Raw genomic sequence first — 20,958 nt, forward strand, 5'->3', positions numbered from 1 at the left:
AGGGAGGCCGGGGTGCCTCTTCCGCTCAGGCCCGAGGGCGCCAGGAGGGGTGGTTGTAGGTGATGCCGTGGAGAAGTGTCCCTCAGGGGCGGAGGGCGGAGCATGCCCGGGGCAGGGGCGGCCAGGCTCTGCTGGCGCGGGGCTTGGAGCAGGGCCTGGGTGGGGGCGCCCTGAGCCAGGCACCATCCTGAAGGCCTCCGCGTCAATGTGGATGGCTTCTCAGGTAAATACGCCTCTTCTCAAGCCACGTGTTCTTTTCCTTCTAAATGCACACGGAACGTATTTTGAGACGACACGATATCCCCGCCCCACGGCCTGAGTGCCCCTGAGTGCCCCTCTGCATTCAGGTGGCTCAGCTCCCTCCGGCCAGGAAGGACAGGCGGTTTGTAGGGGTGGTCACCCGGTCCTGAGACCCCACCTGCCGGCGGCAGGCCCGTATCAAGCCAGGGGGTACGGACCCGAGCCACAGCCCGGTGACGATCCTCCAGGCAAAGTGAGGACTCGGATCACGGGCCTGCCCGTTGACGTGGAAGGGCTGCTCGCTCCACCTGCACGCACCGGTCCAGCTGGTCCGTGCACGACAGACTCAGACGCGGATGCTGACCCGCACGCGCGAGTGAAGCGGCCGTGGAGGGGACCCGCCAGCGTGCGAGGAAGGACGCTTCACGGCGCCGATGGCTGGCGGGCGGCACGTTCCCGCCTGAGGCCAAGCGCAGGAGACGCTGTGACCTCCTGCTTGTTCTGTGAGGGAGGCGCCCGAGCCTAGGGAAGGGGAGGGGAGGGGAGGGGAGGGAAGAAGGGAAGGGTCAGATCAAGGGAGTCCCCCTTCCCGGGCAGACCCCGTTCTTTCCGTTGAAACGAGCACCATAGGCTGTCCGCCCGGGCAGAGGCTTCACGGACCAGGCCTTTCCGCCCATTAACCGCAGGGCCACTACCACGAAGGGGCTGTGGTGTCCGAGGTCGGGCACCTGCTGGGCCCATGTCCTGCGTGCTGCGGCCCAGGAGCTTGAGGGGCTGGGTGCACAGGGGCCTGGTCCAGCGTCCGCCTGCCCGGGCCCGACCGACAGCCCCTCTCTGCCCTTCTCTGAGGCTCCCCTGTGTCCTGCGTGGACTCCAGCTCCTCACAGGTTCACACAGCACTGGCTGATGATCTTCAGCGAATCTGGGTTTGCTTGTAATCGATTCTTTCCAATTTTCTGTAGGTTTGAAATTATTTCCAAACAAAAGGTTTAAAAATTGCCAGGACCGAGTGCATAGCTTCACCCTCCTGGGTCAGGGGCTTGGCTCGGCTCCTGGGTGCTGCGTCTCCAGAGGGCTCAGGCTGCCTGGACGCCAAGGGGTCGCGCCTGTGGAGCCCGCCACCCTGCCCACTCCCCATCCCCACACCTTTCTTTATTCCTTGGTCTGGTTTTCTGTTTCCCTCCAGCTGCACATGGACGTGGCACAGGGCGTGTGCATCAGGGAAGATGTGGGCATGGGTCTGAAGAAGCAGGGTCTCTGGGTTAAAACGTGCAGCCTGACTGGGGGGCAGGGGTGATTGCCCCACAGACGATAAAATCAATTCATCAAGGCTCTTTCCTACAAACTTGCAACCGGCTTTTAGCACTTCCCCAAATTATGACTTTAAGGTGCCAATGACTGGGGGACAAGGTGTGGGAGGACACCAGAATGTGGAAAAACTTGCCCCCAGATGCATGATCCCGGTGCTGGACGTGGCATCTGCTGGTGGCCTCTGGACCCCTGGGCCTGCGGGGTGGACCCCGTCATGGGCTGTGGCTCCTCAACATTGCATCCAGCTGGCCTGAGAAGCACTTAGGAGCTGTGACGGTGTGTCTGGGCCTTGGGGACCCAGCCAGTGCCCACTGGGCGTCAGCACCCCTCCTGGTCAGGCCCACTCTGGCACTGCAGCCTTGCATGTGGTGTGGCTTGCATGCTCCGCTCCAGGCCCAGGTCTCCCTGCTGCCGGCAGCACTCACTCTGGCTTCTGAGCAGAGACCCGAGGGTGGGGCCAGGTGGGCAGCCTTGGGAACACTGGCTTTGGAGGGAAAGCCCGGCCCTGCCTTGTGCATGGGTGTTGCCAGCCTCGTCGCCCACCCAGCACGTATTGGAGAGAAATTTCCTTCAAATCTGCTTGTTTCCCAAGTCGGGGACCCCAGGCAGCGCCATGGGAGTGAAAGGGTAGCTGTGCTCTCCCTCAGCCCCCATCTCCTTTCTAAGACCAGTGGGATCTGCTGAAGCCATTTGTCCTTGCAGGCAGGGCATGAATGTCACCAGCTGCTACGCCAGGCTTCCCCCTTCCAAGCTGGCTGGAAGCCCCGTGAAGTGGAACATCAGTGCCCAGGGTCCGGAAGGTCGGCGCTGGCACATTTGTTGGCAGCTAACGACCTATTTCTACCCAGCAGGACCTTCGGGCAGATTGTCTGGGCTGCGAGACAAGCGGTTCTGGTTTATGATGGGAGACACAGGAAATAATGGGCTCAGGGTGGACTTGCCCACCCTGAGGGTGGGCAGAACAGTCACCGGATGCTGTCATCACAGGTGCCCCTGGCGCCTGCCATCCACTGGGACACTGAGAGGAGCTTTTGGAACAAGCCTGTGTGGGGATGACAGCCCAGGGGGGCAGCCCACTTGGTGGTTGGGCTGATCACACCACACTGGTGAGGGGCACAGTGTCCCCGTCCTCCTGGCGGCCCCACATCTTCTGTTCACAGCTGCTCAGCAGGTCCTGCCCTGACACACGTGCAATGGGCCAGGGGCACCCTAGGCCTGTGGCCATGTGGCCTCTGCCACAACTACTTAGTTCAGCTGTCGAAGCACAGAAGCAACCACAGATGTGGACAAATGAGCATGGTTTTGTGCCCATAAAACTTTATTTACAAAATCAGGTGGTGGGCTGGACATGGCCCAAGGGTATAGTGGGCTGACCCCTGCGGGAGACAACGGGGTTTTAACTGAGTTTTAGTGACTTAGAGTCTGATATTAATATGCATGGTGTCTTAATGTTGATTTATGTGGAAGAGTTAGGAAGTAAGATTTGTCAACAGTCTTTCTGCATGCCCGTGGCCCATTTTCTTAGGCCCGGTGACCCGGACTCGGGGCTCTCTCCAGCCCAGCAGAGGTGAGGGTTATCCCCAGAGAAACGTAGTCTCGGTGTCGTCATACATTCGAAAACTAAGGCTGTGTGGTCGGTGGGACTAAAATAGGTCCCAGTTTTATTTAATTCAAACTAAGAATTATTTCCTCCTGATTGGACACTGAAGATTTAGACAGAAAAGGAAACTACGCCACCGGAGCTTCTGTGTTAGGAAGATAGTTTGCTGAAACGTGCAGGTTGTCCACGGAGTTTTCGTGTCTGACTTAAGGTGGTGCCCGGAGTGGACTGTCCTCTGAGCTGCCGTGGCTGCAGATCTGCGTCGCCAGAACACTTGGGGGGGGGGGGCTGGCCATTGGGAGGTGATCAGGGTCAGATGGGGTCATGGGGATGGGGGGCCCTGTGGTGGGATTAGCGTCTGGACAGAGACCAAGCCCGCCGTCTGCCATGTGAAGACGAGGCAGGAAGAGGCTGCTCCCTGGTCTGCGGCTGCCACCAGGGCTGTGGGAGCAAGCGTCTATTCATCAGGCCGCCCGTCCGTGGCATGAGTCACGGTGGCCCAGCTGACCAAAGTGGAAACGGTGCTGAGGCTGGGCGCGGCTGGTGCTCGAGTGGGGCTGGACTCGGATGGGGACAGGGTGACCTGTGCATCTGGATGCCTCTAGCAAGACTGCGATGTACAGTCAGAAAGGGTGTTTCCATATGGATATTGGTGTGAGGAAGGGCGCCGATGCAGCAGGGTGGGACCCAAGTCACCGGATGCTGTCATCACAGGTGCCCCTGGCGCCTGCCATCCACTGGGACACTGAGAGGAGCTTTTGGAACAAGCCTGTGTGGGGATGACAGCCCAGGGGGAGGGGCAGGGCAGAATCAGCGGCATCCTGTGAGGGCTCAGCGGTGGTCACCACGGGGCCTTGGCCACACCAGCCTGCCAGCCCCCATCCTGGCACAGCCCTGTGGTCCGTCCTGCACCCCACACCCCTTTCCTGGCTCTGCTGTCTGTCTCCTGCAGGAAGGTGGACCCACGGGGCTGCCCAGCTCTGCGTCCCGGGCTGCATCCCCAAGGGGCTGTCGCTGGTGGTAACCTATGTTCTTTTTGGGTCAGAGGTGGGGGTGTTCTGAGAAATAGGACTAACGGAGAAATAAATACAGTTATGGGACCCTATACCCTTGTGTACCTTATAGATAATACAGGTTCGCAGCATGTTACAGCTCCTGGGTGTCAGTTATTGTGTGTCCCCTAGGGGCAGGGACTATGTCTAACCTGGGCACCTTCTTCGTCTGGCATGGCATCTTCTCCATGAATACGGGGGACAGATTTGTGGATGGAAAATTGGATAGGGCCATAGATGGATGTATGTTGAGTGGTTGGTGGGTGCATGGCTGGAGGGAGGGAGGGAAGGATGGATGGAGGGAGGAAAGGATGGAGGGATGGATGGAGGGAAGGATGGAGGGAGGGATGGAGGGAGGGATGGATGGATAGAGGGATGGATGGAAGGATATAGAGATGGTGAATGACTGGATGATCAGGTGGAGGGGTGGCTGGGTAAATGAATTAATGACGGGTCTTTTTTTTCTCCCTTCCTGGTACAAAACTTGTTTTGTTTTAGGGATAGAGGCAGGAGCTGACAGGTCTCCTAGGTCACAGCAGTAGGTCAGGCAACGGCCTCCTTTCTGCTGCTTCTGTAGGTAGAGGGAGGAGGGATGTGTCAGCCCAGCCTGCAGGGTGGGTGCCACTTGGGGTGGGCCTCCTGCCCTCAGTGGCCCAGCCACCCACGAGGAGTGGCAGGGTCTCCTGCTCTGCGTCCTGCCCCTGGCGGATGCCCACAGGCTTTGAGCCTGCAGGTGGGTCTGGAATCGCTCCTGACTTGGGGTCAAAGCCACTCCATCCCACGTGTGTGTCCTTGTGCCTAGGAGCCCAGGCCCCTCACTGCGGGAAGATGCCAGTTTTTCGCCAGCGAGGTGGGCTACGTGCACGACACCTACCAGACGGAGGTACACAGGGTCTGGGGTGCGTGGGCTTCCTTCTGTTGATCCGGCCCAGGGCTGACTAGCCCACCATGTGGCAGCTGGAGTGGCTTCTGGGGACACACAGCAGTCTTGCGGGTCGCCTGTTGGGTTGTAGGTGGCCACTTGCAGCGGGTGGTGCACAGGCATGGGGCCCCTCTGGCAGACTGGCCCCAGTTCTGCACAAACCTGTCAGTTCGACTAAACTCGTCCTCCCAACTGTGCACATGTGCAGGAGGAGCTGTATCTGGAGCAGACACTGCGGATCACCCCCACATGTCTTTGGGTGCTTCTGAAGCCTCAGGGGTGGAGGTTCCCTGCTGCCCTTCCAAGGGGGAGGCAGCTTTCTCCAAAGGCTGCCCCCAGCCCTCCTGGCCTTTTACCTGGGGTGAGGGGCTGGAGAGCTCTCCGGCCAGAGGCTGTCACAGGTCCTCCCTGTACACCCCCACCCATCCACAGACACTTCTCCTGTCTGCCCTCCTTCCGGCTCCCCCGATGGATCGTTTGCTGGTGGCCACCTGTCCACTTCTGCTCCTGGGGTCACAGAGGAGCACAGATAACTTCCTGAACCCCATCTGTCAGGCCTTCTGAGGATAGGGCCACATGACCCTGGGGTTGCCCTGGCTCGCCCCTCGTTCCCAAACCTCTTTCTCTTGGAACGAGCCCAGGAGCTTGAGCAAATCCTGATGCTGCCCTCCCCTGCCCCCCAGCTTGTGGCTTCACTAGACTCAGGATCTGAAATGCTCCCTGGAGGTTCTGGGCCTGCGCTGCCTGCACAGCTCTAGACCAGGCCCAGCGGCTTTCCCTTATAAAGAGTCAGTGATTTTTCAGGGTCTACAGACCAGAGGGTCTCTGTTCCCATTCTCGTCCCCGGCTCCCTGGTGCAAGAACGGCCACAGGAACAGAGGAGCATGGCCACACAGAGCTTTGCCTGCATGACAGGCAGGGGGGCCAGGCTGGGCTCCAGGCCTCTTACTGGCCAACCAGCTCTAAGCCGCCGTCCCCTGGGCTTGCACACTCCCCCGGGGCCAGGGAGCCATGGGTGGCCCCCGTTCCCTTGCCCCTCTGCCCCCTGAGCTTGCAGCCCTGCCCTTCCCAGGACCCCAGGCATGACCCTGCTGATCTGGACATTGCCCTTATGTGCTCCAGGTACTTGCCCATGCCAGAACACCCCACAGCCTGCAACCACAGGACCCTGAGGGGGGTCACGAGTCTAGTGGTTTTGGAAGTGTGGCCAAGAGGGCCGGGGCCCCAGGGACACTCTGAGTACCCCGTGGCCTGGCTGCTCCTTCACCTGCCCCTGGACCGGCAGAGCTTGCCCCCTGCCCTTCACTTGGCACGTCGTCCGTCCTATCTCAGGAGTCTCTTGTCCTCCCCAGAGGTCACTGCTGCCCCTCGGAAGTTGGAGCGGTCCTGCGCCACTAACTCCCAAACACAGGCAGCATTGCTCATGTCACACTGGGGGAAGGAGGAAGGTCATGTTTCTGCTCCAATCTTGCTTTTTTAACATCAAAAGTCTCCCAGCCATTTATAGGGTGATTCTGGCAGGGGCCTGAGGGCAGGATACATGTTCTTATGCCGGGCGGTCTCCAGTCTCGGCCACACCGGGTTGCCGGGTGCGGCCTATGTGTGAGCAGGAGGAGTTCTCCCTGATGGAGTACCCCCCTCTCTTGGAGCCGTCCCCCGTTCCCTCCTGGAGCTGCCCCCTGTCCCCTCCTGGAGCTGCCCCCCATCCCTCTCCTGGAGCCGTCCCCCCCCCCCTCCTGGAGCTGTCCATATGTCCCCTCCTGGTGCATCCCTGCCTACATGCTCAGTGCCTGGGACCCTCACCCTCTCCTTGTCCACCAAATGATGGCTGTCTTGGCAAAGCCTCATCCTCTGAGTGTCCAGCAGGGGGACCCTACCAGCCCGCAGCCCACTGCCCCTGGGGTGGGTGGACGGAGGAAGGCGAGGAGACAGGTCCCAGGAGGAGGGGCTGCCTGGCTCCCAGGAAGGCAGCCCTGTCCCCTCTGGGGTGAGGAATGGCCGGCGCCTGACAAGGTCTCTCTGCTCAAGGTCACCTGTCACTCCTCGAATGGCCAGTGCCAGCTGAAGGTGAGGAGCAGCACGTGCTACTGCTGTGACCTCTACAACTGCCAGAGGTGAGTGGTGGGGAGGGGCCTGACCACATGGCCGCCATCCATGCTCCTGACCCTCTGGGCCCTGGCTCTGCACCCACACAGTCCCCTTCAGTCCTCAGATGTCCATGGGAGGAAGGGGTGTTGAGTCCATTTCATGGATGAGAAACCGAGGCACAGCAAGGTGCTGAGGTATGGGGAGGGCCACAGCCTCCCGCCCCTTGGTTGTGGCTCTGTCAGAACCTGGGCCTCTGGACGGTATGTATGTGCCCCAGGCCTCTCCGTGTTCCTTCCTGGTCAGCTGGGGCTGGGCTGGGTGGCTGCAGCCGGGGCCCCTTCCCCGGGCCTGGGGGGCCCTGAGTTCAGGTCCTGGTGAGAGCGCCGTGCTTGGCCTACCCTAACCTGCGCTGTGAACAGCGGAGGGCCCTCTTCTCTGCGTGGGCTGCGAGAGCCTGCCCAGGCTGCCGGAAAGCTCACGGCGTGTGGGAGCCTCCCCAGGACGGGCCCTGGGGTTCTTGGTGCTCAGACTCACCTGCACAGAGCCTCAGGCATCCATCCTTAATGCGGCAGGGCTTCTACAATAGCCCTGGGCCCCGTGTCACGTTACTAGCTGGATCACCTACGCTAGAGCTAGCAGGGACTTCCATGTTTGCTTCTTGGGTCCCCTCCCCAGAATTGTTGGAAACCCCAGGGTTCTAAGCAGAAACCCCATTATCCCCAAAGAGGGTTCTGTCCCATTTCCAAGCCAAAATGGGAGAAACAGCAGATGTGTGGACCCCTGCAGGCCCGTGGGGGGGCAGGACAGACCCCCGCAGGGGCTCACCCTCCTATATTCCCTGCACGGCAGCAGGTGGAGAGAGCCCAGCCACGAGTCCTGCTGGCTCTGAGGGTGACCCAGTCAGGGCTCCATCATCCTTCTGCCGGGACCTGGGTTTGGGGAGTGGGCTCGGGTGGTCCTGCCCGCTCACAGGCCTGGGTTTGTTCCCTGGAAGGAATTCCAGAAGCCCTGGGAGACAGCCTTGCCACTGTGACCTCAGGGTGCATCTGGGCTGGTTCACGAAGGGGGTCCCCCTGACCCTCCCTTGTCCGGATTCAGACCACTGGGCTCTGTGCCCTGCCCTGCTTGTGGGCCACCTCCTCGCCAGTGTGGGTGACACTTGCTACCCTCGGGCAGCACTGAACACCCTCCTGCCTATTATGAGTTCGTGGGTGTGCATCGCTGCCAGGACGTGCTGCACCTGTACCGGCTGCTCTGGGCCTCGGCACTGCTGAATGTCCTGGGTGTGCTCCTAGGCATCGTCACAGCAGCAGTTCTGGGCGCCTTCAAGGACATGGTGAGTAGGACCCACTGGAGATGGGTCGGGGCTTGAGGTGGACAGGGTGGGCCTCCTTATCCTCACTTGCAAGTGGGGAAACAGAGGCTCACATGAGCTGCCAGCCACGTTAGGGTCACAGCAAGCCTTTACCACCTGGTCCCGGGAGCCGGTCCTCAGTAGCATGCGGTGCACGAAGCCACTCGAGGAGTGGGAGACGTGATGGGACCCAAGCCCAGGCTGTTCACCCCACCCTGTCACGCCCTGCTGCCCACGGAAGCCCAGAGCCCCGTGTTACGGATCCAGGGCTTGGGTCTGTGTGTGCCCGAGCTAGGGGTGACCTGGAGATGCCTCCGACCATGGACGAGAGCTTTGGGGCTGGTGCTCTGGCCGAGGCGGCTCCAGCTGACCCCCCCTCCCCCTCCTGCCCCGGGGGCACCCTCAGCCCGGTTCTCTGCTCGGAAGCAGCTTGTCCTCGGGACAGGGCTGCGCGGGACCTCTGGTCCCCTCTTTTCCCTGAGACAGGCTTGTACCCAGCTGGACCTCTTGGGCACAGCCCCTCCTGACCCTGGCTGTCCTTGGCTGGCGAGGCCCCACCTCAGGCCATGGACTCCAGAGAGCACAAGCTGGGACCGGCTAGTGTGGACACATGGACCCCATGCCCCACAGGCCCCACGCTGCCTGAGCGCGCTGCAGACTGGTCACAGTTCATGTTTAGGAGCTGAGCCTGCAGCCTCCTGAGATATAACTCGTCTCACGCTGTCTGGACCGAGTCATGGAGGGAGACCCCCCCAGCAGTCCCCCTCCCCCCACCGCCCCCCTCCCCCACTGGCTGGTGCACAGCCTTTCCAAGCTCTGGGGCACAAGGGGTCTCTAAGCTCATATGAGACAAGCCTCCTCCTCCTGGACTAATGTCACTGTGGCAGGACTGGGATCAGGATGCTGACGGGCACAGGCCGCGGGGAGCTCCTGTGGACCTGAGGCAAGGCTTTGCCAAAGCAGCTAGTTCAAAGCTTCCACTCTTGGCACATCTTCTGAGACAGGAGGAGCGTAGATTGTAGGTTCATGGGCTTAGACCTCCGCCGCTCTATGAGCCTGGGTGAAGGCATGGCCAGTGGCCGCCCAGGTGCTCTGGAACAGGTTCTGGCGTTCATCAGAGTCCACAATAGAATTGTTAGAAGGTTCTTTAAATTTTACACCTACTGAGTAGATAGTCTTGTAACTTTGATGGGTTTTATAATTTAAAAATTATCTTAAGGAATGAAGGCATTTCATTAGCCATCAGAAGAGGCTTGCTCCAAGGCAGGCACCTGCCAGGTAGAGATGCCCTGTAACATGGCTCCCCTGGAGAGGAACAACCAGGGCTGTGGTTTTTTTTGTTTTTTTCTCATTTTAGGGTTTATTTATTTATTTTAGAAAGAGAGAGAGCATGTGCATGTGGGGAGGGGCGGAGGGAGGGGGGGAAGCAGGGAGTCCGATGCAGGACTCGATCCCACGACCCTGAAATCTAGAGTTGGCCTCTTCACCGACTGAGCCCCCCAGGTGCCCTGGAGCTAGTGGTTGTCTTGCTTTTTCAAATAAAACACCAAAGAAATCCTGGCCTAGCCTGGCACGTGGGTGTGTCCCTGAGACAAATAGAAAAATGCAAAAGTAAGCCCTGCTTTTAGGTGTTCTGATCTGATCCAGGAGTGTTGTCTCCCTTGCAGGTGTCACAGGAGGGTAGCAGGAGGATTGGGCTCCGCGGCTGGTGGCCTGATGCCCAGGGTGGGTGGCCTTGGGAGGGCCGGTTGACACACATCTGTTCTGCTGGCAGGTCCCTCTGTCCCAGCTGGCCTACGGCCCGTCTGCTCTGCCTCAGATCCTCTACAACCCCGCCCAGCAGATCCTGGCCTACACGGGCTTCTGCCCATCGCCCGCGACCCTCCCCACCTGCTCGTCCTACCCTCTGCCTCTCCAGGTAGGCCTTGTGTTGCCTGGGAGAAGCCAGTGGGCCCACATCACAGGCTGCAGTCGCCCAGGACAGCCCTGGTCAGACGGGACCCAGATGGGGGTCCATGGCCTCCCTTCCCCCAGTTTGTTAAGGGCAGCAGAGCCAGCATGCACTGGCCAGGGATGGGGGCCCTGTGAGGGAGGCATGGCAGACAGCCCGGCCCCTCCAGTGTTTCAGGCTCCTTTGCTGGCCTGGCCCTTGGCATCGTCCAGGCCTTGAGCCTTTTCTGACCCAGGCCCGGACCCTGTGGCAGTTCACCGCAGAGTCCCGGCCGGCCACCCGTGGCCTGTGCGCAGTTATCTGGAGACCATGGGAGCTCACCCTCCAGCCATGCATACCCACAGAAGTGGCCACCTCACAGCCAGTAGGACACATGGGCCTGGGGCAGCTGTGGTCGTTCCCAGAGTGGCACCTGCCTTGTCTTCCAGTCCTGTCTCCACACAGCTCCCTTTGTGGCTCTGGGGACCCCACTGGCCAGGCCGGCTGGCTGCCTGGGGTGTCAGTGAGGTGGCTGGGAGCAGGTATAGGGGGTTCTGGAGCCCGGGACATGGGGTGCGGTGTGCTGAGGGGGCTGTTACCTGCAGCCTGCCAACGGAGGGCCCACTGGGTGCGACCTGAGTGGTGTGCCGGCCTCCTGCTGGTGCTGTCTCTACTCACCTGGAAAATGAGGCTAGTGGCTGAGCTGCCTGGGCGTGGGTGATGTCTTTGAATTCCCAGAGGGCACCCGACACAGCCGTCCACCCAGAGTCAAGCCCCACTCTGGTCTCCACAGGGCTGTGCCAAGGGACGCTTCCTCCTTCCCAAGAAGCGTCTGCCAGGCAGTAGCCAGCAGGTGCTGAGTGGGCACTGGGCCCTGGTCCCATGGGGACCGCAGGGTGCTCGGTCCTGATTCCACGGGCATGAGGCCCCTTCAAGCACCGTGTCCCCAAGAGGGTGAGGCCTCGCTTGAGGGTATCTTACCCTCCTCTGTGATGTGGGGGAACAATGGTCCCAAGGCTGAAGAAAGGAGAGGTTTGTCTACCACCCCTGTAGCGCTCACCCGAGGGCAGGTTCATCCCCATGCCACTGGGCACAGCTGTCCCCGCCATCCTGGGGGCCACACTCGACAGCCTCAACTGCCCTGGAGTGCTGCTATGTCTGGGCGTGCCCCTCAGTCCCCACCACCGTGAGGACCACATTGCCTTGACCGTGTGCCCTGAGGGCTCCACTCTGCTTCTCATTCCTTCAATTTGCCAAGCCCAGAGTGTGAGACCCACAGCCGTGGGGAGGCTGGATCCCTGGCTGGTGGGCTGCCTTCGGGGACAAACCCCAGTGCAGAAACGTGGACCTGAGTGCAGGCTGGATTGGCTCGCTTGTCACCCATCCACGCCAGGCGGCAGGGGGAGTTGTGCCCTCCAAGCTCTGGTGTGTGCTGTAGGGGCTCCTACTCCTTTTGGACGCCTCCCATGAACTTGCCTGTGATGGTGGACCTGCATGAGCCCAAGTGCAGCCCTGACTCGCTGGGCACCCGCTGGTCCTTGGAGGCCGGCAGCTGCTGGGGGCTCTTCTGGGTCTGGGTCCTGACCTCAGAGCCCTGGGTGGGTGTCACGATGCGTCTCCTCATAGGACATGGGGCGAGGGGGTGGCCTTCCATGTGCCGGCCATGGTGCTGGCTAGTGAATGTGGCGTATCCCATCCTCAGCCACTGTCCGGGCTTGTCCTGACAAGATCTCCCTTTGTCCCCCGGGGGAGGCCTGGGCGCTCCCTGTGCCTCGTCAGCTTTATCACCAGCATGTGCAGGAGCATCAGTACATTCACACCAATGACCAGGTCTCAGGGAGATGACCGACTGGGGTGCTCCATGTGTGTCCTGGCGATGGAAGGGGAACCGATGCTCTGTTTCCATGACCACAGAGAGGGAATAGGAGTGTCTGAGGTCATTAGCAGCAAAGGATCCCCCCCACATAATAGCAGGGGCCAGACAGCAGGTGCAGCTGTTTGGAGCCATTCATTGAAAGAAAGACCTTCAAGGGAACTACCCTTCCTGCTTCTAGTGGTCACCTGGCCAGGACACACGGGAGGGCTTGGCATCATGACATGTGTGAACAAAAATGGAAGGTTAGCTGCATCCTACACCAAATTGTGTCTTGTCTGCTTTCCTAACAGGGCTGCCAGGGTGGGCAAAGCTGTCCTGCCAGAGATTGTCCTCATGATTCACAGCAGTTTTTTAATGGTCTGTGGTGGTTCAGTCCAGGGTTCATGGTGGTTTAGTGTGTGGTCTTGCAGCTGCTCATTTCCAGCGGAGAGCTAGTGGACACATGCACTGTAAAGGCTGGGAGCTCCTAGCAGACCAGAGAGAATGTTCTCTAGAAGTTTGATTTGTCCCCTGTGGTCAGGGAGGAGAGAGAGAGGTGGGCAGAGGCCCGGCCATTGGATTCTGAAGCCCATGCTGCTGACTTTGAGGGGGCAGTATTCTTGGGTTCAGCTACGGCTTGTGAGGACATTATTCTTTCAGAATGCTAAATCCCTGGGGCCCCTGGGTCATTGGTGGGGAAGGGTCCAGAAGGAGCCGCAGAGGTCAGATGGGCTGGCTTCTTGGGGGCCCTGGACACCTGGCAGGTGGAGGTAAGAGGGACCAGAACACCATCAGGAGATCAGAGCTCTTAAACACCCTGTGTATTTCATAGAGGGGACTGTTTGCTTTATTTATTTAAATACTGGTTTGAAGTAGGCATTTCTAACTATTAGAAGTTAAGGGAAAAAATTTAAAAGGTTTGCTGGCAGGTTGAGAAAAACTGGAAATTTTATTGACTTAAACTATGTGCCATACTCAACATTTTTCTTCTCAGACTCACTTTTACTTGAGTCTATGTGTGTTAGCCAGGGTTCCCCAGGGAAAATAGGACCTGCAGGATGTGTGCGCATATATAGGTGATACAGATATTGCTACAGAGAGACAGAGACAGAGGCAGAGAGATAGAGATAGAGACAGAGACAGAGAAACAGAGGCAGAGAGATAGAGAAAGAGACAGAGACAGAGACAGAGATAGATGGAGACAGAGGCAGAGAGACAGAGAAGGACAGGAGGACAGACCGAGCCCAGAGCCTGCAGGATGGGGTAGACATAGGCTACAGAGCAGGGAAGAACGGGTCTTGCAGGCACAGGCAGGCAGTCCAGAGGCGGAGTCCCTCTTCCCTGGGAACTCAGTCTTATCCTCTCAAGGCCTTGAACTGATGGCCTGATTAAAAGTCCATCACACCTAGAAAATACCTCCATAGGAACATCTGGGCCAGTGTTTGAGCATCTGGGCCAAGGCCTGGCCAAGTAGACACATAAAATTAACCATCGAACTATACTGAAAATGTTGGTGTCTTAGTTTTTTCTTAAAATATGAAGTGCTGGGGAACCCAGATGCTTGGGGTAGCCTCTTCCTTGGACATGTTTGCACTTTGGTGGGAGATGCCTGCGCTGCAGCCGTGTGGGCCGGGAGGATGGGCATCTCTGCGGGTGGCTGCGGGTGCGGAGTGTGTGCAGAGGAGGGCCCCATGGACTGAATGGGGCCCCCCCAGCCTCACTGGTGGTGCAGCCTGATCAGGGGGCCTGGGTCAGGCGGGTGGCCCTGGGTGTGGGGGAGCCTGGCCCCCAGGGGGGCTTTTTCTGGGGTGCTGTGGTGCTCCATGTGGATGCGTGTGGGGCTGGCCCTTCCGCTGACCAGCCCCACCCTTCTGTTCCTTTCAGCGCTGTGGCGGCTTCCCAGCCTCGACTCCCAGGGACCCCCCTCTGTCTGAGGATGTGCAGCCTCCCAACACACCATCTCTCTGTGCTCCAGCCCACTTCCTCCCAGGGGAGAAGCCCCCCCCCTACACTCCATGACACATGGGCATAGATTGAAAAATAATTTAGTTTTGGTTTGTTAAAAAACAAAGCAGCCTCTACAAACCTTGCTTCTGTGGCCAACCTCCCGGGAACATTGGGGGAATGTTTGAGTCTGCGCCCTCTTTCCCCTCCTGGGCACATCTGTGGGCAGAGAGGCCAGGATCAGTGGTGGGGGGACAGAGCCCCAGGCTGCACCTCTATACGCTGGACACCAAAGAGATCCCAAACCCCCCCGAGCCCCCTTGCCCTGGGTGGTGTCGTCACTCACTAAACAAAGCTCACTTTCTTACCAGCCCCCCAGTGAGCTTGTCATTATTATTTTGCAAAGGGAATATGGCCCTGTGTGCCCCATGTGAACATCCTGTATCAAGGAGGTGTGTAGTATGTTTACATACTTACCTGTGTGTCCCCACAAAGTGCAGGGCTCTGTGCTCGGAGCTGTGTTCATTTGGTACTTGCTGGGGATGGAAAGGTGCTTTGGCTTAAATATCAAATGCTGCCTGTAAGGTATGTGTGTTCACTGAGGTCTGTGTGCACTTCTTTTCCCAACCTGTTGTCACACCTGCAGAAAGACTTGCTACCTAAGGCTACATGTTTCCTATTCAAGGCATCTTTGCTTCCAGCTGCCATCTTTCATGGATTATTCTAGAGGCTGTCCAATCTGCTGTGTGGGGCGGCCCACAGGGGGCCTCCCTTGCCTGCAGAATAGATCCCTCTATGCCCCAATGTCTCTGCTCCAAGTGACCACGGGTGGGCAGCTTCTGAGGCCCTTCAGCCAGAGCCTGGGCCACAACTCTGCCTCTTGCAGACCAACAGCCATTGACCAAGACATACCTGGCGCAGCAGGTGGGCACCCACCTGGGCAATGATCAAATCCTGGCTGAGTGACAGGCCTGGGAACATTACAATCCTGGAGCACTGGAGAAAGAGGGGTGGAGACGGGAGGGGTGGGGGAGGGAGAGAAAAACCCGGAACAGGAGCCTTGGTCAGCGGCCGTGGTCTCTTGCCCCCTGAGCTGGCGCGGAGGCACATCTACCAGGCAACATTCCGGGCCTGGAACGGGAACCCCTCCCACTGCTTCCTGAGCCCAAGGCGCGCTTTCTCTAAAGGTGACGTGCAGGTTCCTACGGGGAAGCAGCGCACATGGGATGTGGGGCGTGTGGTGGGCCAGGTGAGGAGCCCGGCACGCTGGCCCTAGAGGAGCTGCTTGCTACAGGCAAAGAGGCGGGAGGCCTGGCCCCTGGTCCTGTGAGCCACCTTCAGGTTCTAGGAGTGGGATGGAGTCTGGGGTGGCTCCGAGCCCCAACTGGTCACGGCCCAGCCTTGACCTTTGCAGAGGAAATCCCCCTTCAGCGCAGGGCTGGCAACGGGGAGTGTGGAGGCAGCCAGCCCTGTGCTCGGGGGGGTCTGAGAGGGGATGCCAGGGCCCCCCAGCAAGCACCTCATCTGCCTGGAGTTTAGGAACCAGCTCCGTGTGGCCAATCAGGAAGCTGCGGCAATCTGAGGTGTTGTCTCCGTCCCTGAGTTCCCTGTCGTGGGAGCCTGGACTCCACCCACTGGAGTGTGCCCCACGCTCTCAGGCGATCTGGGGGAGTGAAGTGGTGCCTCCTGGGCCAGGACGCCCGCCTCCTCAGGACCCGTCCTGCTTAGAAGCGCCCCTGAGCTGCAGCCTGGCAGCCTGTGCTGACCGGACCCAGGCCGCCAACCCCAGCAGATGGCCACGCACGTACCAGGAGACACAAGGATACTTTCTGACCTCCGCACTCATCCTGGGCCCAGAGCCACACAGTAGTGTCCCGGTTCACACCCATGTCACCCAAACCCACTTCTATCTGGCTGGTGAACCCAAGAGCTGATAAAAATATTAAACTCCCAGGCCAACAATTTTGCTCTTGCCCACAAGAATGTCTTTATCCCTTGTACCAGCCACAAAGAATGTGAATAATTCGACTCCCAGCCTGGTGGTGGCTCCAGGCACCCCCCTTCATCCCCAGGACAGCTCCCATGCCCTGCACCTGACCCCCCGCCCCAGTCCCCGACATAGGTCTCCATGCCCTGCACCCCACACATGCCCACACCTGACCCCCCAGTCCCAAGATAGTGCCCCACAGTCTGCACCCTGCACAACCAGATGGTGGTGATGGTTGCACAGGTTTGTTAATGTATAAAACCCACTGAATTGTACCTTGTTAAAGGGTGAATATTGTGGTACATGACTCGTATCGCAATGAAACAGGGCGGAATACCCTGATGTCAATGCATGTGAAGCAGAACCGGGAGGACAGCGTGTGTCCAGTTAACAAGAACAAGACCCTCATCATCACTGTGAAGAGTGGCCCCTAGCTGAGCAGAGATGCCCTATGAACTCAGGGGAAATGTTGTCTGGCCTACAGGAAGAGGGAAAAAGTCCAGGAGGCAAGGCCCTCATTCCATTAGTGGCTCCCCAGACAGCAACAGTTATATATGTATTTCCTTTTCTCGTGTTCTAAACTGATTTAATTATGAAATTTCATATACGGGCAGAACGAATGCTTAAAGCTAAGGTACAAGGGCTTGAGGCACTTGAGAGCCCAGCCCCTCCCACCTCTGCCCCAGTGCAGGATTTTGTGTGGACACGTTTCAGCTCCTTTGGATCAGTACCAAGGAGCGTGATTGCTGGATCAGATGCTAAGAGTGCGTTTGGCCCCGTGAGAAGCCACCAGACGGTCTGCACCATTCTGCTCTCCCTCTGCAGAGTGGGTGAGCTCCTGCTGCTCCTCGTGCTCGCCAGCACTGGGTGCTGTGGGTGGTCTGGATGGTGGCCATGCTGGTCTATGGCAGCGGTGTCCTGCTGTCACGTTAATCTGCAGTTCCCTGAGCACCTGCTTTGGGGAGGTGTCTGTCCAGGTCTTTTGCCCATTTTTATTTGGGCTGTTTGTTTTCTTACTGTTGAATTTTAAGAGTTCTTTGTTTATTTTGGATATGGGTCTCTTGTCAGATGTGTCTTTTGCAAATACTTTCTCCCCGTCTATGGTTTGTCTTCTCCTTCTTTCTGTCTTCCAAAAGTTTTAACTTTGCTAAAGTTCAGCTTGCCCAATCTGTCTTTTATGGATTATGCCTTTGGTACTGTGTCTACAAAGTCATCGCCATGCCCAACCTTGGAATTTTATAGTTTCGCCTTTTACATTTAGGTATGTGATCCTTTTTTGAGTTATTTGTGAAGGTGTAAGGTCTGGATTTATTTCTCAGCAAGTGGACATCCAGTTGCTCCAGTGCCATTTGTTGAAGAGATGATCTTTGCCCCACTGTATTGCCTTTGCTCCCTTGTCAAAGACCCGTGACTGTATTTATGTGGGTCTATTTCTAGGCTCTCTGTTCGCTCCACGGATCAATCTGTCTATTCTTTTGGCAATACCAGTCTGTATTGATCGTGGTATCTTGCAGTAGGTCCTGAAGTCACATACAGTCAATCTTGTGAGTTCATGAAGTTCTTGGTTTTAATGTTGCTCAAGTTTTAAATCTTCTCTCTCATCATGAGGGCATTTTGTGTTTTATTTAAGAAATAGGTCTCTATCTTAGGTCTTGATAACACTCTTCTGTCACAAGGGTCAGCAAAGTCTGTGTGTAGAAGGCCAGATAGTAAATATTGTCGGCTTAGAGGCCAGTAGGTGTGTAGTTACTACTCAACTCTGCCACTGTGGACCAATACAGGTGTAGACATTAGTACCTTCATGGGCCTGGCTGTGTGCCAATGAGCTTTACTAAGAAGGAGGGGTGGATAACACTCACTGACTGGCTATAGTTTCACATGATCTTCTAAGTGCCTTATAGATCACTTTTAGATCTAAATAGATAGTCTACCCTTGTATTATGTGAGTTAAGTTTCAAATTTCCTTTATTTTTAATGCAGCGGCTTTCAACAGGGATGGTTTTGTGTCTGGGGGCCATCTGGCAATGTCTGGAGACATTTGTGATTGTCATGCATGCTGTGGGGGTTGGGGCACAAAGAACAAAGAGCAAACAAAATTATTGTGGCTCTTCACTTGTAAAGCAAACAAGCAGCACAGACCATAAATCTGTACACAGCACAATCCATTCCCCACTGCAGCTCCATAGCACAAATCAAATGGTCTAGGATCCTCCTCCCTGAGGCAGAATCAGTTCATCCAGCTGCTCTAACACAGCACACGCTCAGAATCACCCCAGCCCCACCTCCAGGGTTCACAGTCAGAATCATTCCCCTTCCCTCCCTTCCCTCCACAGCACACAGGCAGAATTGCCCCAGCCCCATGGCACACAGTCAAATGGCATGGAGCTTCGTCTGTCCCAGAGTCCTCTGTAGCCAGTCCTGCCTGGTTGGATGGTGGTGAGGGTGCCAACATGCCTGGCACCGGTGGGCAATGTACTGCCGCATTCAGCTGTTTATGGCCATAAGCTTTTTCTTGGTAGTAGTTAGAATAACCCCCAGCGCCCACCACAGCAGGAAACACATTTGTGCCTAGCCCCACTGGATGGGAGATGAACCCATGGTGGTCAGAATGCCCCTGAGCCATGGCCTCTGTTGTGTGTGCCCACGGGGTTCTGCAGCTCAGTGTGTGTGTGCTCTTAGCTCTGGCCGTCCTGGCCTTCTTGAGAGATTGGGGCTGGCTAGGGGAACATTCCACAGGAACATTCCAGAGCTGCCTCTACAGTGAGGGAAACCAGACAACACCACGGGGAATGGTGCAATGACAAGTTGAGAAATGGATCAGGCCCCAAAGCTGCTTTGGGCTCCCGATGTCTCATGAGGCCCCTGGTGGGCAGCATGGTGTTTCCCGGGGGGCCACAGGCAGAACCCACCTCCACACTTCTTAGAGCTGTAGCCCACTGGCGCTGGAGGCTGTCTGGGCTCAGCCCAACGCAGCTACCTGCCCATTCTAGAGCCAGCAGAGGGGGCCTGGGTTTGGGGGTCTCCTTATGGTGCAAGTGGGCACATAGATCCACCCCGGTTGCAGACCAAGAGTGGGGAAGTGCCGTGGGAAGGGGCCCATCCACTAGGACCTTGGCTGAAGATGGACATTTCTTGAGGACACAGCTGGTTGGAGCAGCCCAGGGACAGCCCAACATGCACCCTCCAAGGACACAGCTTCCCTGCATCCCTTGTTTCTCGTGCACCGGCATGTAAAACTACCTGAAGAACCTCTTAGACTAGTTTTCTCAAGTCCTGAGTCAACAGAATTTCCACCCAGATGCTACTAAATACTTAGGAAAACAATTCAGGCAGGTAGTGGTGGTGTCCAGACACACATGTGGCTGTGGGCAGGCAAGGGAGTGCCGAGGGCATGGTGGAGGTGCCAGGGACCCCTGGGCAGCCTCGGTGGCCTGGCCTCCCACAGCCCGTGGGCCTTCCTGTGTCCTTGCTGTGGCATCTGCTGCCTTCTGCCATCATCTCCGAGGGTAGCAGGTCTGGGGAGGGGTCCCCCTGGTGGGTGTCTGTGATGGCCAGCTCTCCCAGAGACCTGGAAACCCCTTCAGGGGTGGGCCAGCCATGGGTGAGGAGGGATGCTCACCTCCTCCCATCAGGACATTTGGGGCCATTCCACTTGCCAGTTCTTGAAGCCATACCTTGCTCTCTAGAAGCCTGGACGGGAATCCCTCCTCCAGCAATGCACCACTCACATGGATTCTTGTGTCCTCGTCACTTAGCTGTGGGCGGACACCTCAGCCTTCTGCCCTCCCCTCTGCACCTGCTTGTCTCTGCATCAGGTTGTGAGTTAGGGACTCGTGTGCAGTTGCCAGGGGGACACCCAGGCACTAGAACTCGGACTGTTCTGTGCTTGGTTGATGCGGCTTCCAGGGATCACTCTGTATTGAGAAATGACAGGGCTATGGGACAATTTGCTGCCATCCGTGGTACAACATCTGAAAGAAAACACAACCCAGACCTGCCCCACAGCCTCAGAACATTTGCTGGTCTTTGATATCTTAAAAAAAAAGAATCTCAGTCTTGGAGGAGCCATTGAGTTGTTGAGCACAATCCCCAGTGGATGCTGGAAACTTCTCTGGCACATTCTGCACCACGCCTGCTGTGACAGTGACCACCAGCCATGGGGCAAGCACTGTCCCGACAGGCACAGGGACACGCCCTGCTCTGCCCCACCCTGCCCCACCCCTGGGCCTCTGTGACCTCAGCTGTGTGCTGGTAGCCCTGCCCCCCCCCCGCCCCGTGCATTTCCTATGATGATGTTCCTGGGGTCAGAGGGCTGAGGGTTATCTATCTCACAGAGCAGCAGGTGGACCTGTGTGCTGAGTCCAGTGGCTCTGTGCCAGGAGTAGTGCCCGTTGGAATAGAGAAAACAGGGATTTCCCTTTTACACGGAGAAAACGGGAGGCTGAGGGGTGAATGGGTTTGTCTAGGGAGAGAGATGCAGGTACCGACCAGCTCTGTTCCAGGAGGGGTGGCCGTGGCCCTGTATCTGCCCAAGTCATGTCCACGGCACCGGGAGCCAGGAGCCGGGTAGGGGGAGCAGGGGAGGTGCCCGGAGCTGAGCCCAGCACCCCGGACGCCGTGTTGCTGACACCAGCCACTGCACGGTAACAAGCAAGGAGCCAAGCCTGCAGCACAG

At 57.9% G+C, this 20,958-nt stretch overlaps 1 protein-coding gene across 3 annotated transcripts in view; it reads left to right on the forward strand.

The window, feature by feature from the left end:
- TMEM255B (transmembrane protein 255B) overlaps positions 1 to 14,879 on the forward strand; it is a 33,194-nt gene extending 18,315 nt beyond the window's left edge. For all 3 annotated transcript variants that reach the window (XM_038570133.1, XM_038570134.1, XM_038570135.1), the window contains 5 exons: positions 5,006 to 5,086; positions 7,154 to 7,239; positions 8,390 to 8,549; positions 10,342 to 10,485; positions 14,237 to 14,879. In XM_038570133.1, coding sequence (XP_038426061.1) covers positions 5,006 to 5,086; positions 7,154 to 7,239; positions 8,390 to 8,549; positions 10,342 to 10,485; positions 14,237 to 14,371 — 606 coding nt within the window. In that variant the 3' untranslated portion in view covers positions 14,372 to 14,879. The remainder of the gene's footprint in view (positions 1 to 5,005; positions 5,087 to 7,153; positions 7,240 to 8,389; positions 8,550 to 10,341; positions 10,486 to 14,236) is intronic.
- The last annotated feature ends 6,079 nt before the right edge of the window (positions 14,880 to 20,958 follow it).

This window comes from Canis lupus, chromosome 22, assembly GCF_011100685.1.
Source record: "Canis lupus familiaris isolate Mischka breed German Shepherd chromosome 22, alternate assembly UU_Cfam_GSD_1.0, whole genome shotgun sequence".
NCBI lineage: Eukaryota > Metazoa > Chordata > Mammalia > Carnivora > Canidae > Canis > Canis lupus.